Below are 17159 nucleotides of genomic sequence, written 5' to 3' on the forward strand. Positions count from 1 at the left end.
AGGATGAAGCCCCAGCGTCTCTCTGAGCACGACTCGGGGGGTACGGGCCACACCACCGAGCCCGCACTGCCTGTTCCCGCACTGCCTGTGTCGACAGTGCTACAGATCCACGCACTGGAGTCTGAATTCCATTGATTTCTCCCTTCCTTTCCTCCTTCGTCCTTGCGACCTTCTCCCTCGACTACTTATTAAGCGGCTGCCGTGTGCTGTGCCTTTTTCTGAGCTCTGCGGATGGGGTGGAGTGAGGTCACGAGGCTGGTGCCGGCCTGGCGGTGCTACTCGCGTGGAATTTGCTGGGACGTCCCGGCCGCTGGGGAGAAAGGAAAGCAGCACCGAGGGTCCAGTCACCCTGTCCAGTGAGGACATGACGCAGAGAGCTCTGGAAAAGGGCTGCTCCCTTCCCAGTATAATCAGAGGAGCCCAACCCCCTGGTGGTCGGGACGGGCGCTGGCAGAAGCCACGGGAAGACCAGGGCGCACGTTCTGAGTTTCCGCTGATCCGACCAGTCCCGTCAAGCAAGCTCCTCGAGGCTTGTCCGCCTCTGTCCCTTCTCTGCAAGAGAAGCCTCGGGCCATCTGCGCTCAGAGGACAGTGAGGAGGTGAAGGGGACAGGATGTAAGGACAGACTTCGTGAGTCACTATGTGACCTATGGTCGTTAGAAAGTGTGCGGTACGTCCTGTCGAATCAAAACTAGGGACAGAAAATGTCAAAGACACTTACTGCCCTGGCCTGGCCGGTTCGGCTCAGCAGTTAGAGTGTCGGCCCACGGACCAAAGAGTCGCCGGTTCGATTCCAGCCAAGGGCACGTACTTCGGTTGCGATTCAGTCCGAGCCCCGGTCAGGGTCGTGCAGGAGGCTACCAATCAGTGTCTCTCTCTCACGTCGATGTTTCTCTCTCTCTCTGTCTCTGCCCCTCCTTCCCACTCTATCGAAAGATAAATGGAGAAATACCCTTGGGTGAGGATTAAAAAAAAAAAAAGACACTAACCACCCTTGTGCAGCCCAATTACAGGGAAATGAGAAGGTATTCATTCATTTTCTCCTCCTCCTACAGTATCAACCACAGCTACTAAAAAAGCGATACATAGATGCGCTTTGATTTAAGAAAAATTTATATTTACAAAATAACCGGTTTTCATGGTAAGACACAGATTCAGCGGTGTACTACAAGCTGCTGTGTACACGGCTTACAGAGCTGGACCGCACACGCCTTCTGGCCTGTGCGCACTTGGTCGCCGTTTACCAAGTGTCAGACAGTAGCTTCAAAAGCACCCAGGATCCCGCTGTTTTAAGACTAGCATTTCTGCTGGCGTGTTACCGTGCTGATGCTACCGCATGGAACTGGGTTGCTGCCCCCTCGTCAAACCAGTGGCCCGAGTGACGTCGGCAGCCTTATTCCAGAAGGGTCTACTGAAGAGTAGGCTCGCCTGAGCTGACATCCGGAAACGTGGGGTGGCCCTAGACCGCAGTGTGGAGGCTCCGCGAGACACTCCGCTCTGAGCAGGTCCTTGGTCCGTCGTCCTGTCCCCACCTGGCTTCCAGGAGACGTGAGGAGGAGAGTCCCACCTGGCCGTGGATTCTGGAGGAGGAAGGCTCCTCTCCCCCCAGCTCAGTGACGGCCCTGAGGTTCCTGCTCAAACCCCCTGCAAATGGACCTCACAGGCCGGTCAGTAAGTGTCTTTGACATGTTCTGTTCCCAGCTTTGACTCCACAGGACGTACCTCACACTCTCTAACCACCATAGGTCACACACTTATGCTAACTCACCAAGTCTGTCCCACACTGTCCCCCTTCACCTCAGCGCTGTCCTCTAAATGCAGATGGCGTTAGGCTCGGATCATTACTTTGTCCCCCAGCGGTAAGATATGCAGTTGGCTGGTCTCATCCTGAAGGGAGAAGACAAAGGCATTACTTGTGATTTATTACTACTTTCTAATCAGAGGCTCAGCCACCGCCAGGTCGTCCTTGAGTGGCTGATGAAGCGGCAGGTGTCCCTGCAAGCTCTTGGGAGCACAGGATCCCAGAGAATGTAAAATAGTGACCGCGTCTGAGGTTGTTCGATGGTTCTGTGAAATGATTCTGCACCCTTATTTCCAGATACAAATCTGATTATTTGAAAAGACTTCTTTTTCTCCCTCCTCACGAGGACAAAAGGCCTTTTGTGAGATCCGACCAGTGAAAATTGTTTTGATTGCTTCCTGGAGAGACCAGCTGGCAGACAGGAGCAGAGAAAATACGGGGGGAAATGCCAGATTCCTGACCGAGCGGCTCAGCGACTCACGGTCGTGCTGTCCTTGTCGGTTTGTTTGTTTTTCTGTCTCCCCTTTTCAGCTGCTGGATTAAGAGAAAAGAAATGGACACAGTCTGGCCGGCGTGGCTCAGTGGCTGAGCGTCGGCCCTGCACCAAGAGGTCGCCGGTTCGATTCCTGGTCAGGGCGCATGCCCAGGTTGTGGGTCCGATCCCCAGTGGGGGGCGTGCAGGAGGCGGCCCATCAATGTTTCTCGCATCGATGTTTCTATCTCTCTCTTCCTCTCCCTTCCTCTCTCTCTGTCTCAAATTAATAAAGAAAAACATTTTTTTTTTTTAAAGAAAAGCAAAGGACAAGAAAACGGTTTGGCAGACATTATGCCCAGCACTGTGGTCGGTGAGGTAAAGAGCCCCCCTCTCCAGACACACCCTCGGCCCTCACCGGTCTCCTGAGCCCTTCCAGAAACACCCAGGGTCCCCCCAGTGTAGCCAGGTATTGGACCAGGTTCCCCCAGGAATACATTTCTGTCCAAATAATTTCTGGGGAGAAGTTTTTTGGCCAAAGCAAGCTTGTAGGAGAAATTTCTGCAAGTCATTCTTTGAAGCTCCCCTCTGAACCAGCCCGGGCGCCCTCCCTCCGTGCGGTCCGCCCCGCGCCCGCCTTGCTCTGCTCAGAAGTCTTGCTTATTTTGTGCTGAGAAGCCAACCAGAGAAAACATCTCAATGACAAGAACACCAGGGGACTTAAAGGCACTAAATCAACCGCTTATTTTTGCCTGTGTTTTTGAAAATGTTGTATTTTCAATGCTTTTCAGATAGTTAACATTCTGCGTGGAAGGGGCCGGTAGAGAGAGCACATGGATGACCCAGGGACCTTAGGCACCTGAGGCCTGACTGTGCCACCGCCCGGCTCCCCTGGTGTGGCCCACAGCAGAGGAGAGGCAGCGGCCGGAGACAGAAGCTGGGGAACCGGGGGCTGAGGGTTAAAACACTCCTTCTTCCGGCTACCGCCTGGGAAAGTGGAGAGCATACTTTGCTTTTCTGAGCTCCAGTTTGTGATTCTTAAATGGACAGGAACGGAAAACCAACCCCTTAAGTTCTGAAAGCATCTGTCTAAGGAGCTAAGGTGATGCCAGGCAGACCCTTGCTTGGTGGATGAGTCCCAGCACTAACCTGTGCCTACCGGAGCCGTTGAGAAACACAGCTCATTAGCCTTTCGCCATCATTTCTTATTGATGCTCTCTGCGCCATTCCTGTCCTGTTTGTGAGAAAATGTAGAGGACACTATGACATGTGGGGTGTTGGTTACATGCCAGACACAGTGGCAAATGGTTTCAGCCATAAATTGTATCTCATCAAATATATAATAATCCTCTGAGATAAGGTCACCATCTCTGCTTTACTGACGAAGAAACTGAGGACCACGGACTTGAAACAACTTCCCAGAGATGAAAGAGACGGCAGGAAGTGTGAGGACCGTGCTAGGAATTGTTTTGTGTGTGGCTACATCATTCTGTTGTTGGCAACGAGATTTTAAGCTCCATTTCCCGCTAATTTAAGGTCTTTAATTCATGCCACAAATATTAGTTGAGTTTCTTCAAAATCCAAGGCATTGTTTTTCCTCGTTGACATTAGCAGCTATTTCAAGGACCAGGTGACTTTTTATTTAGTGAGTTGTAACTCCTTCTCCCCGTGGTCGGGTTACAATTCAGTATCCAAGTATTTGGCGAACATCAGTTCGCCTTATGAGCCTCAGATTAATCACAAACTTCTTTTTTTTCCTTCTAATTAAATTCTTCGTCCTCCAAAACTCTTATTATTATTTTTTTAATCATCGAAATATTCATTCTAAAGTCGCAGAACCAGGTTTGTGGTCATTTGTGTGGGCTTTGAAAAATTAAGCTCTAAATAATTATAAAACTCTCAGTCGTTAAACCTAATGAACTTTCATAAATAAAAATTCTTTTAAAAATATTACCATTAGTTCCAGGAGACCCTAAATTATTGAGTTTACTCAAACGGATTTCCCTGTCTTTCAGTTTCTTGGAATGTCACACCCATTAGATATGCAAGTATTGTTTTAGGACTCAGTATTCATTGTACAGGAGGTAGTTTTTCTACCCCAAATCACTCTTGTTCTATTGATTTCTTTGAGTAATAAATGACAAGGAGCCATAAAACTTAGCTCCTCTACTGGGTTTTACTAGACAAGCTATTTCATCATAACCACAGGGAGTGGAGAGAGGGAGAAACGCTCAACTTCTCATTCAGCTCCTTTGTTTTCCAGTTCGTGGGGAGTCACTGTGGGGAAGCAATCATTCTTTCTCAGACGCAGTAGATCCGAGATTCTGTGCATTTGCACCCTAAATGAATGAGGACTTTATCCTAATTCCACATTCAGGATTGTGGCCCGAGAGGGAAATAAGACCCAAAGCTCACAGATTCAGAAACCCATTCGGTGCATCATTTCATTCTAAACATTACTACTCCACCTGATGGATGATAGGAACCGTCGTTTCTCTAGTGAACGAGGTGGAGTTGGAAGACACAGCGCACCCATGTCGGGGCCAAGCAACATGTGTTTGCTGTTGCCGAGTGCGGTCCCTCAGAGTCCCCACTGACGTGCTCATCACGGAACTGCTGTCGGAGTGTGCTGAGACCTCTTTAGGGAGAAAAGCTGCCATCAGAAGGCCGCTGGCAGCCGACCTGACCATCGACTGACCAGGGACGTTGCCAGGTGCGGATGGCAGAGGGCAGGCTTTGCACGGACTGGCCTCCACTTGAATTGTCTCATTCTCCGTTCTCGTTTCAGTCGGGCTGCACACTTGCCGACTGAGAGGAGCCAGCGTTTCTATTTAAGAACGTGAGTGGTGTTTGGGTGTTGGGTTGCGGTCTGCTTGCGGTCTGCCCACCGTCTAAGCCTCTGGAAAGCAGGCGTGTGTTCCTGAATGTTCCTGTTCTGCTCAGCAGGCTGCTGGCCTGGACGCACAGCTGCCCCGGAGGAGCGGGGACCCTCCCAGCTCCCGGAGGAGAGGGGACACTTCCAGCTCCCCGAGGAGAGGGGACCCTTCCAGCTCCCGGAGGAGAGGGGACACTTCCAGCTCCCCGAGGAGAGGGGACCCTCCCAGCTCCCCGAGGGGCAGGGACCCTTCCAGCTCCTGGAGGAGAGGGGACCCTTCCAGCTCCCGGAGGAGGAGAGGGGACCCTTCCAGCTCCCGGAGGAGCAGGGACCCTTCCAGCTCCCGGAGGAGAGGGGACCCTTCCAGCTCCCGGAGGAGAGGGGACCCTTCCAGCTCCCCGAGGAGCGGGGACCCTTCCAGCTCCCCGAGGAACAGGGACCCTTCCAGCTCCCGGAGGAGCAGGGACCCTTCCAGCTCCCGGAGGAGCGGGGACCCTTCCAGCTCCCGGAGGAGCAGGGACCCCCCCAGCTCGCACACACTTCCTGGTCCTCAGGAAAGAATGCTGAAAGGGTTTTCAGCTGTGACTCATTCCGCAGGGTGGCTGGGGTCTGTGACGATGCGTGTAACTTGCATTGTATTTGAAATAAACTGGCACAGTTTCATTTAGAACCTTATTTTATCCTTTTCTTTAAAGAAAAATTTCTCCTTAAAGCTCAATTTCTGAAGATCCATCGGCGCTGAGTTGTTCTGTTTAGAGAGGGGGAGGGGACGCATGGGAGCTTTGTCCACGAGGGCACCTGGCTTCCTGGCCCCTGATGCTCTTCCAGAAAAATCCTCAATCTACGCAGAGAGCAGATTTTTTAAAACTCAGTCTCCCAGTAACCAATGGAGAAAAAAGATCATGCTACTATGTTTACCCTCAACCTCAATTTCACAGAGCAGATTTGTCTAATCATAGGCCATCTAAAAGTGCTAACAATTTTTTTAAAGTTTTTTTCTTTATTGATTATAGAGAGAGAGGAAGGGAGAGGGAGAAAGAGATAGAAACATCAGTGAGAGAGAACACGGATTGGCCACCTTCTGCACGCCCCCCACTGGGGATCGGGCCCAAAACCTGGGCATGTGCCCCGACCTAGAATCGAACTGGCAGCATCTTGGTGCAGGGTCGACGCTCAACCACTGAGCCACATTGGCCAAGTGAAAGTGCTAACAGTTCATGAGCTTCCTTAAGCCGCTCCCTATGGGATGTGCTATTTTTTTTGAGTCTAAAAACCCAAAGATCTTTGCAGCATTGCTGAGAGGCAGGAAGGAAGGAAGGACTTTTTCTTTGAGCAGCTGGTAAAGAAGAAAGCAAGCCCGAAAGGCATTCATACAGCCCTTGGCAGCCTTCCTTCTTTCCTTCCTTCCTTCTTTCCTTCCTTCCTTCCTTCCTTCCTTCCTTCCTTCCTTCCTTCCTTCCTTCCTTCCTTCCTTCCTTCCTTCCTTCCTTCCTTCTTTCCTTCCTTCCTTCCTCCCTCCCTCCCTCCCTCCCTCCCTCCCTCCCTCCCTTCCTTCCTTCTTTCCTCCCTCTTACCCCCCCTCCCTCCCTCCTTCCTTCCCCACTTTTTGAACTGGTTTGCCAGGAAGAGCCCTTCCAAATACTCCACCCGCCTTCACTGACATTGTGTGTCTGTCACCAGAGACAAACTTTCCCCTCTCCTCCCAGGTTAGGAAATGAGCATCATGTACTAGGATCGTTGTAGGAACCACGGAATGCCACGAAGCCACCCTGGTGTGTGCACTGTGGACTCAATGTCAAGTAGACATTCTATCTGCTCCAAGATGTGGTTCACAAAATGACACTGGGATTTTGTAAAATGCTCACGGCGGTAATCACTTCCGTCATCAGCTAATGACTCTTTCGTAGATTAAATCCAGTAAAGGTATTAGGGGGCGCTCGGGTGAGCTGTTAACTCTTGCGTGTGTGATCTGAGATGTGTGTTTATTTTTCACATTGGCACCAACCACCCAAGTAGGCGTCCTTATCTAAGATTATCCTTCATCCTTCATCCCAGGTGAACCAAGCTTGTTGAGTCCCACATTCCAAGCTTCCTCTCCTTCCATATCCTCAGCTTGGGTCCATCGCCCCCTGCACATAACCAGAGATGTTCTGCCTTTGGCATTTTACCTTACGTCCTATCTTCTCTATGAGGTGTCTGATGCTCTCAATGGACTTCCTTAGAGAACATTCATTGCAGCGCTAAACTGCGTACGTAGCACCTTATGAATTTCCAGCGCTTGCTTGGGTGTTGTACATGTACAAGGATGGGTTCTACTCACCCAAGTCTCCTTTTCCTCACAAAGCAAGTCATATGTGGTATAGATATAAATATACACATACACACTCACATAGACACAAGATACATATGTATCTAACTATATACATGCATCACATGACATTGTGCCAGGAATAGAGTAGGTATCCAAGTATTTATGGAACTGAGTTAAATTCAAAACTATCAGTTAGGTCAATTAATAAGAAAAATAGCTTTAAAAAAATAGTTTACCTTCTTCTAAAAGAGACAATAAACTGGAAAGCTGAAGGCTGAGACCTAGTTTCCATTAACTGTCCTTATTACGTGAAACTTTTAGAGTTGACTATAACAGTGGCATCTATCAATATCTACAGAATCCATTTGGAAAAATTTTACCAAAATACTCTGAATTCTCCAGTAGGTTAGTGGATAAGCAATGAGCAGACCTGCTCTTTCCTAAATATAAATTATTTTAATGATCAACTTGGAGGCTTTAGGTGAAGAGTTGGGCGGGAGGTCTGAGTTAGGAATAAGAGTAATAATAGGTTGAGAGGTGGAAAGTAAACAGGGGTGAAAGTGGGGAATTGGGAAGCTTTGGGGTGTGATGACCAAGGACCTGTGCCTGCTTGTGGAAGAGAACGTGCTTGGCATTGGTGTAGCTTTGACTTAACTGACATACCACAGGCGGACCATTCTTATCCCTGCTCTTCCCCTGAGCTCCCACGACCCCGTCCTTAACCATGCAGAATAGCACGTCCCATGCCTTTAAACGACTTGGCTATCTGTCTGTCTCTCCCACTAGACTATACACACCTGTGGGAAAGGGGCCATGGTGTGTGTATGTACTTATCCTTAATGCCTAGCACAGTGCCTTTGACGTAGAAGACACACTGTAAACGCTGTCAGTAACACCTGAGCAAATAATTGAATGACTAAAGGAAGGAAGAGAAGAACAAAAGGAATGAGAAGGTTACTCCTGGGAAACATCCCTCCTAAGCTACCAGCAGCTGTGCCGAGTTCCCTAATTCCACAAAGTCATCCGTTTGTCCAAATAGAAAAGAAAGATATTAATACAGTAAAATGACAGTCGTTTGTAAACTTGGAACTTTGTTCCAGATTTCATTTCTCACTCACGCTATCATAATAGTCTCTGCCCAAAGAGTGGTTGGCATATCTGAAAATTGGTAGAGTTTGGGTAAAATGAAAATCTCTTTGAAAACATTTTTTGTAGCTCTTTTGATTATATGGCTTTTTTTTTTTTTGGTCATAGAAGAGCAATTCCATTGATTCAAGTTATTTTAGGTAAAGTTCCACCTAAGTACAGAAAATGTGTCCCAAACTCTCACATCTTTAAGGTATTTTTATACCTTTATATAATGAACACCATGAAAGAAGCCATCCTCTAGATGTGCCTCTTGGAATTTCTCACTGCTGAGATTCTGAGCAATGTTTCTAACATAAATACCTCATACATAATCAACACAGCAGCACCAACCCCACCCACCTCTGGAAACTCGGTGCCCTTGGAAGCAGGTGTGATAAAAACCATCACACTGCTGTGAAGTTCAGTTCCTGAAGTCATTTCTAAGACCTGGGATGGACTTCACTGGTGAAGAACAATGATATTACATTATATAAAACTAGTTGCTTTTCCCACCCAGTTTGCGCTATTCTCCAAAACGACAAGTACTTTGACTTGTATTGACACGTGACATGCTTACACTGTAGACCGTTGTCAAGGGTCAGCAATAGACTCATCAAAAAATATTGCATGCTCAATGGCAACCCTTGAACCAAACAGCAAACCACAAGCACAACGATCGTATCCGACAATTCCACTTCTACCCTACAGTCCACGTAGAGTCTCAATGGTAAGGACAGCCTGGAGAGGTTGGGTGTCACGGGGCTGTCTTTGCAGCAGCCTCACAGAGAAACATCACCGTGATGCATTTTCCAGCCTAGAATTTGTCCATGGCCTCGCAGGCTTGGACACCTGATCGATCAGCACAGCTGGAGCAAATTCACATCTCAGAGGTGCACTTACAGCTCAAAGAGCACAAACTCGACAGGCTACAGACTGATACCGAGACGCAAACACTTGCATTTACAATGAGGACCATCAGTGTCCGATGGACTACAGCAGCGCCGGGGCAAGCCAGAACATTCTCTTTCTGTGGACGTATCTAGCTGGCGAGTCAAGTAATACTCAGAGGTTACTTGGTGATGAAAAGGTGGGACAAAGGGAATGCATTAAATAGATCCAATGCAAGAACAGAATCCAGATTCTAGTTGATTTGCCCTGTTTCACACCAGAGACAGGTGACATCAGCCGAGGACACGCCTCTCTGGGGGGACATCGGCTGGGGACTACAGATTTGTTCAGGAACCCCTCTTGCAACTGACGTAGATTTTTCATGACATTTGTTAAATCTCACTGTGGGAGACACTCAGTTCCCTAAGGTAACGTTTGCTCCCTCTGCCAATGTTATTTAAGGGAATCATCCAGTCCATTCATTCATCTTTTCTTCTTTTCCTAATTCTTTTGTTGTTGTCATTCTTTCCTTTCGACTCATGCTGGCACCACCAAACAAATCCTCCTCTGCTGCAGGCAGGGGCCTCCGCAGCCACCTATCTCAAACCTGTCCCATTGCTCAACTCCAAAGATCGGGACTACATAATTTACCTCACATTAGGATTTTATCATGTCTTTTCCCATTTTCAGAAACTCTCAATGACTCCTGCTGCCTTCAAAGTCAAGTTGAAATTGCTTAGTCTACCACTCAAATTCTTTCGTATCTATGCCCCGTTTATTAACATTTATTTCCCAATTTATTAACATTTATTGCTACTTCATAAACCCTTGACTGCAGTCAACTCTCTTGTCTCTTAATATGCTAAGTATACCCCTAGTTCCATGCTTCTACTTCTTCCTGGGGTCACCGCAAACTCTGCCTCACCATGAATACCTCTGAAAGTCCGACTTTGAAACTGACTTTTTCATTCATTAGATCCCTTTGGTATTTGGTGTATCTGGAAAGGAATTATTATATGTTGATAAACTCTCTCCTCAAGTAGAATTAACGACTTACAGCTGGGGATGGTACATTTTGCCTTTGATGTGTTCTGTTTCTTTAGTTCCTTGATATCGGGGTGCTCAAAACAGCAAGTGCCACCAAACCTCCTGCAGGGCCTAAGCGAGAACTTGCAAAGTGTCACCCCTAACCGAAGAAAGGAGTGAGCCACTCTTGAGGTGGCCTTAGAATATCAGCATGTCATGGCTCCTTCTGGGCCCTGGGAGTGACTTCAGAGCATCACTGTGCTCCCCACTTCCTCACGGGCTTGAAAACCCCACTCACCTCCTGTTAGTCTCACTGTGGGTCGCAAAGCAGAGGCCTGGCTTTACATGCAAATGGACCAGACCTCCGGATAGAGATCATCCTCAGGACCTTAAACAGCAAGAGCGATATGGGCAGTAGTTACATAAGAAAGTATAAGGAGGTCCCTTCGATAGGATGGTGAAGTCTTTGAAAAGGCAGATTTTAATTGGAATAACGAAGGGATCAAGAAAGAAATAGCCTTACGTTATTTTCGCTTCCATTTGGCTTTTCTGCCTTCATGTTGTGTACTCCTACCTTGGTCTCAAGCCTGACTGGAAAGTGCTGTAAAGAGACCACCTGACGTTTTTCTAATGCAAGGGGCTGATTCGCTGCAGTAGGCAGGAAGGCATGCACGGTGCCTTTCATTTTGTGCCGCTGTGCCCGGCTGGGGGGAGGGGGGCATCAGCGTGCTGTCAGCAGGGTCTTCTCTGACTATGAAAGATGAACATACACACGTCAGCTCGTATTTCATGGAATTTGGCAGCCCCACAGCAGAAACGTTGGGGAACCATCCGACTAAGTCTTGAAAGTAGAAGGAGAAACCTAATTCAAACTGGAGCAAAGGTGATAATCTCCCCTGGGGAGGAGGAAATTGTCAGATTAAATGAAGATCATTGAGCCTGATTAGTTAATTATAAAAATATAATCAAAACGAAAATAGTTTGTAGTAAATAAAAGAACAAGCTATGTTAAAATAAAGACAGTAATAATTCCCTGGGCAAGAAAGAATTACTTCTTGGAGACAGGAGATCAGGAAAACATTTGCAAGGGACCTGATTGCCCTTTTAATATGAAAACAACTGGAGACTAATTATGCTTACACCGAACAAAAATTATGAAATAGTCTGTTGTTCAACAGACAGGTTAATGCAAGATATGGGCAGGCAGAGTTTTGTTAAGTAGATCTCACACTAAAAACAACACAAAACAAAGTTTGTGAAAACTTTATATTCCTAGAAAAGTGTTTTATATTAGCGCGTGTTAATTGCCTTCTTTGGAATATAATCCTAGAGATCTAATATATCTTAACAGAGACTCCTAAAGGGTAGACAGGAGCAGGGAAGCCATTTTACAAGGACTACTTTGGTTCCGGCTTAATCACACTAAGACCAGACCGAAGAGAAGACAGATGATTGTCTCATTTTATCTGTAAATATGTACAAAAAGGAGCTGACATAGTTTCCTCTAAAACCCTTGTCAATTCACACACACACACACACACACACACACACACACACACACACACCAGGTAGCTTTTAGCCCATGTTTTAAGTTCCTTTGTAGGCGCCGCTCAGGGGACGTAGACGAGACTGGCCATGAATCACGGTCATGAACGACAGCTGCCCGTGAGCGCCAGCCTTAGGGCCTGGTGATATCATCGCGCGAGCCTTATGTCTAGAAATGCGGTTTTGTTTCAAAATCCGGTCTTCCATGACTGCTGGTTTTTTAAACAAGATATTCCATCTACCAACATAATGACGCCACATTTACATAGTTACGTTGTTCTGAAGCAGGGCCGGTGGGTGAAGAATAAAATGCTGCCTGTTTGCTCTGGACCCCACCTTCCTCGTGAGAGCTTCACACTGGCAGCTAGATTTTCCCCACTTTTAATGAGTTCATAAAGTCCTGACTTCGCATAAGAAAAACTTCCTTGGGAAATATATCCTCATTACCTATCTCATACACCCAAAAAAAGATTTTAGACCTTCACTCACTTTTCATGTGCCCACAGGGTAACCTACATTTAAAATGAATTGTTTTCACAAATTGAAAAATGGAAGAAAACGGATTTCTTTTTTAGAGGTCAAGCTTTCTACGGTAAGCGTTCTTTTTTTAAGTTACATTTTCTAATGACGTGATAATATATTTTGATTCTGAAAAGTTGTTATGTTAGAGGTATTTTGGCTCTACAATGTCTGCTTGCCTGCTGATTTGCACACTAAAAATTAATCAAGAGACTATCAGAACTTAGCATTCACCTTGAAACCCACCATAGGAATTATTTTTACAGCACAGAGTGTCAGTCCAACAGAATGTGAATGGTTTTACAACTTTAAAGTCTGTGACTCGAATTATTGTTTCTCATTTGGTCTAATAGTACGATTTCTTCTAAGAGACAGGGATGGAGTCCTTGGCTCCACACGTGTACAACTGTTAATCCATGTTTCTATTCTCTTACAATCAAGTCTTTACAAACTGAGCAGAGCAACAACCAGGCCGCCCGAAAGCACCTGCCATCCATATTCATCTTCAACATCTGTGCTTTATCCGCTGACCAAGGGGTTAATCTTAGTAAACTAAAAGTCGTGGGGGAAAAAAAATAAACCTCCAAATCTTCCCTTTTAAATAATTATTTTACATATACCTAAAGATTTGGGGACATGTTAAAGGACACAAGAAGTGTGACCAGTAAGTAAAGACTTCAAAGCTCTGGCAGATGAAATGGTTAAAGTTTGAAGGTATTTATCAGTAGAACAACGTATATTTAAAAGAATGTTTGCATTCATCTCATGCGAAAGATACCTCCATTTTATTCACTCAGACATTTCCACAGCAAAGCAATATTTTTACAAGATCATGAAGTGAGTTAACAAATACTGTCCATGACAAAAAGTTTACAAAGTATCCCCTCTGAGCAGTCCATAAAGAACACGTGTGCCCTGGCCGGTTTGGCTCAGCGGCCAGAGCGTGGGCACAGGGACCAAAGAGTTGCAGGTTCGATTCCGGTCAAGGGCACGTACCTGGGTTGCAGGTTGGGTCCCCAGCCCGGGTCAGGGTCTTGCGGGAGGCAACCAGTCAATGTGTCTCTCTCACATCAACGTTCTTCTCTTTCTCTCTCCCTCAAAGTCTATCTGAAAATAAATGAAAAAACACCCTCCCACGGCGATTAAAAAAGAAAAGAAAACATGCGTCGTTTTGTCGGATTGGGGGTGAAACGATAGTTAAACTCAACTTGAAACAAGAGACCACTGCTGTCAACATACCTTGTCCTTGGGTCACTCCGTAAAACTCCGCGGCTATCCTGGCCGCCTCCTTGCGGTTGCCTTTCACGATGTAGAAGTGACTGAGGATCGCCAGGCTGATTTTCACAAAAAGCTTAAAGCAGAACAGGGAAAGGATCGTGAAGTAGACATTGGATAACTGCTGGGCGAATGGCCGGCTGTCTTCTAGCACCGACATGGCTGCAGGCTCCGGGCAGCTGCACACGGAGCCAAGTCCCAACTGTGCTGGCTCCCGTCCGATGCTCCTGAACAGCTGGTCCCGCAGGAGGGCGGTCGGCTGGGATGACACCTCCAGGCCGGCTATTTATACTGTCCAGCCACGCTGTCCCCGGCGCCATTGGTCAGAGAAGATTCCAGGGCGGCGTCGGCCAGGCCGGCCGTTCGCAAGGCCCTGACTGTCCATTCTCAAAGTAACGACGCCACGCCTCTGCCCTGGCTTCGAGTCCGGGCCGAGCTCCCGGTGCAGGTGACTTCCTCTCTGCTCGAGTGTGCCCAGCAGGAGACCTGGGCTTCTGTGGCTAATGTCAGGGATAGTCCATGTGGCAGGTCAAACTAAGTCCATCAGTAGGTCATGAGCTAAATCCTCACACAGTCCACAGCTCCATGATCTTAATCACGACCCTTCGAATTAGCCGATTATGTAGCTTGGACTGTTGTCAGGAAAAATTTTTTTTAATACGTGGATTGACTGGAAAGCTGTAGAAAAATAACTTTAGTCCGTTCATTCATCCAGTGAAAACTTTTTAAGCACCTACTAAGTGTCAAACGTTTTCCTGGATGCTGGGGAGACAAAGAACACCATCATATCCTTGAATATCCTTGCCACGAGAACCTCATAGTCTAGAGGAGGACACAGACCCAGGTGAGGGCAGGGTGGGTCCAAGCACAGAAAGGAAGGGCGTAATCCCGGTAGGGAAGAGTCAGAGAAAGCTTCCCGGAGGAGGTGGCATCTCCACAGAGTTACCAGGTAAACAGAAGTGTTTCACCCTGACTGTCTCAAACCAAGCAAAACAATATACTTTTTAAGCCTATAATTGTTGTTAGCCCTAATTTGACGTTTTATGAATGAAATGCAACTGTCTATCAAGGCGTGCTTAGACAAGCCATATTTTAAAAAGAGACATAGAGTAAATTATTAAGAACAATAATGTAGCATGGCAATATTTTCGTACATAAGCCAAAAATAATATGACAAAATATAAAATGACATATTATACAGAGAGTTCACTGATAGTTCTCTGACCAACTTTGGGGCCTGTTAATTGTTGTATTGTTTCCCAAATCTTCGGAGACGCTCCAGAATAACAAATAAGCTGCCCTGGCCAGGGATGGGTTAGCGCATCATCTCCATACACCAAGGCTCCGGGTTCGATCTCCGGTCAGGGCACTCACACGAAGCAACCAGTGAGTACATAAAAAGTGGAACAACGAATCGATGTTTTTCTTTCTCTTGCTCCCTTCCTCTCTGTACAACACACAAACAACACAGACGATTAAAAATCAAAACAGAATGACAATAATTAAAAGTCAAAACAGAATGACAACTAATACAAAAACACGGACAATAGAAGCGCCTCTTGGAATAGAGGCGGGTACTAATGATCGGTGACAGCGGCAGTGTTGGCCGTTATCTGCCTTGCTCGATGTTTCTTATTGGGCGTATCTTATCTGATTAGACCGGTCTCCACCAAAGGTTCCCCAGACAAAGGAGACATGGCTGTTAAATGAGCATGTGACATAAAGCAGGTTGCTGCTCCCCCCCCCGTGACCGAGCGGCCCCCAGAAAAATAAATGAGGCCAATGTGTTGAAAAGAAATCGCCGAGTTCTTTATGAAAACGGCCCTTGCTGCTATTTTTACAGCCAGAGAACGAGACTGAGGGGCCGTTCGTTGGACCCGGTGACCACTGCACGTGTGCTTTGGGAATTAATGAAGCTGACTTCGGTGTGCTGGAGGCGGAATAACTAAATGTTCCCCTTGCCGCTGTGGTGAGACTTTGCCATTAAGTAGTTCCAAGGCGTCCCCTCCAGTGAAGCTTCCCTGTGCTGACCACACACGGGAGAGGCCTCGGCGGGGACAGCTGGACCATCGCAATGATCTGAGTCACTACACTGACTTCCTCCTCAGCTGCAGAACCACCCATGGATCCCGCTCCAGTCCCGTCTAAGGTTTCACTCTGTCCTCTCCGCCCGTAAGTGCTCTTATAGTTCTCTCCGCATCGGCTCCGCAGGAGCCTGGATTCTTCGGGCTTGAGGGGCACTTTTACTTCAGTAAGGCTGCTCACCTTGGGCATTCTGTTTAAAGCCCTACAGTCTTACTGCTAGAAAGCAATACTACAATATTTAGGACAGTGCGCCAAGACAAAATAAAATAAGTAACTCACAGTAAGTGAACTCATCAAATATAAACCAGAGGCTCTATTTTTCACACTGTAGACCCTTCCAAATAACTTTAGTAATGTGTAAAAGCCACCTGTGCCCCTATGTTCTTGGCATTAGCATTTTCTTAGAAGTAAAATAATGATTAGACGTGATTGATTGAGTACTCACATAATTTACATTGTTGAGAGGATGTGGTCAATTAGCTAGTACAGCCCTACTGTTCTAATCTTGTTATATATTCTCAATAAGTTCATCCATCCGACCAAAGTTGAGCTCCACCGTTGTGTGACTAGAATGGGTGGCGTGAGAGAGGTTGACGGGACCATCGCTGAGAGTCTACTGGATGAGACTTGTTGTACATAAATCTTCTCCCTCTCTCCATCTCCGAGGGGTGAGTACGATTATCTAATTTGAAAGATGAAGACAGTGGATTTCAGACGGCGCTGCTGACCTAGAAAGTCCCTGTGAGCAACAGCACTATTGGCACATAGTTCTGACTGAAATACATGCTCAAGTCACTGCTCATATCTTCTACTTTTAAACTCTTACAATCTGAATGAGCAAATGCGATTCATGCATGAAGAATGAGACAGTCCCCCAGGTTCTCTCTCTCTCTCTCTCTCTCTCTCTCTCTCTCTCTCTCTCACACACACACACACACGTTGAGGGGGTCAGTCTGAGATTATAGTCAATCAGGAACCTAAATTAGTACATACCTTAATTAGTAGGGTGGTCTATACGTGGTGATTCTGTGAGATGGAATCTTGTGTGTGCTCAAGAAATGGACAAAAAGGCTGTGTTGGGACTGGGCTGATACTTCCAGATTATTCAGAGCTAAGAGCTGGTGAGCGGCTCCCGTGAAGACGACAGAGAGGGGGAACACAGAGGGGTCAGCATGTGGAGCGGTTCAGAGCAACACGTTAAAAACACCGAGTTCTTCAAAACACGGTCAAATGA

The 17159-nt window shown here is 46.9% G+C and overlaps 1 protein-coding gene across 1 annotated transcript in view; it reads right to left on the reverse strand.

Annotated features, from left to right (window-relative positions):
- Positions 1-14062, reverse strand: part of ASB5 (ankyrin repeat and SOCS box containing 5) — a 45968-nt gene extending 31906 nt beyond the window's left edge. The window contains exon 1 of the mRNA XM_036250082.1: positions 13805-14062. Coding sequence (XP_036105975.1) covers positions 13805-14000 — 196 coding nt within the window. The 5' untranslated portion in view covers positions 14001-14062. The remainder of the gene's footprint in view (positions 1-13804) is intronic.
- Positions 14063-17159: the final 3097 nt, after the last annotated feature.

This window comes from Molossus molossus, unplaced genomic scaffold (assembly GCF_014108415.1).
Source record: "Molossus molossus isolate mMolMol1 unplaced genomic scaffold, mMolMol1.p scaffold_m16_p_9, whole genome shotgun sequence".
Taxonomy (NCBI): domain Eukaryota; kingdom Metazoa; phylum Chordata; class Mammalia; order Chiroptera; family Molossidae; genus Molossus; species Molossus molossus.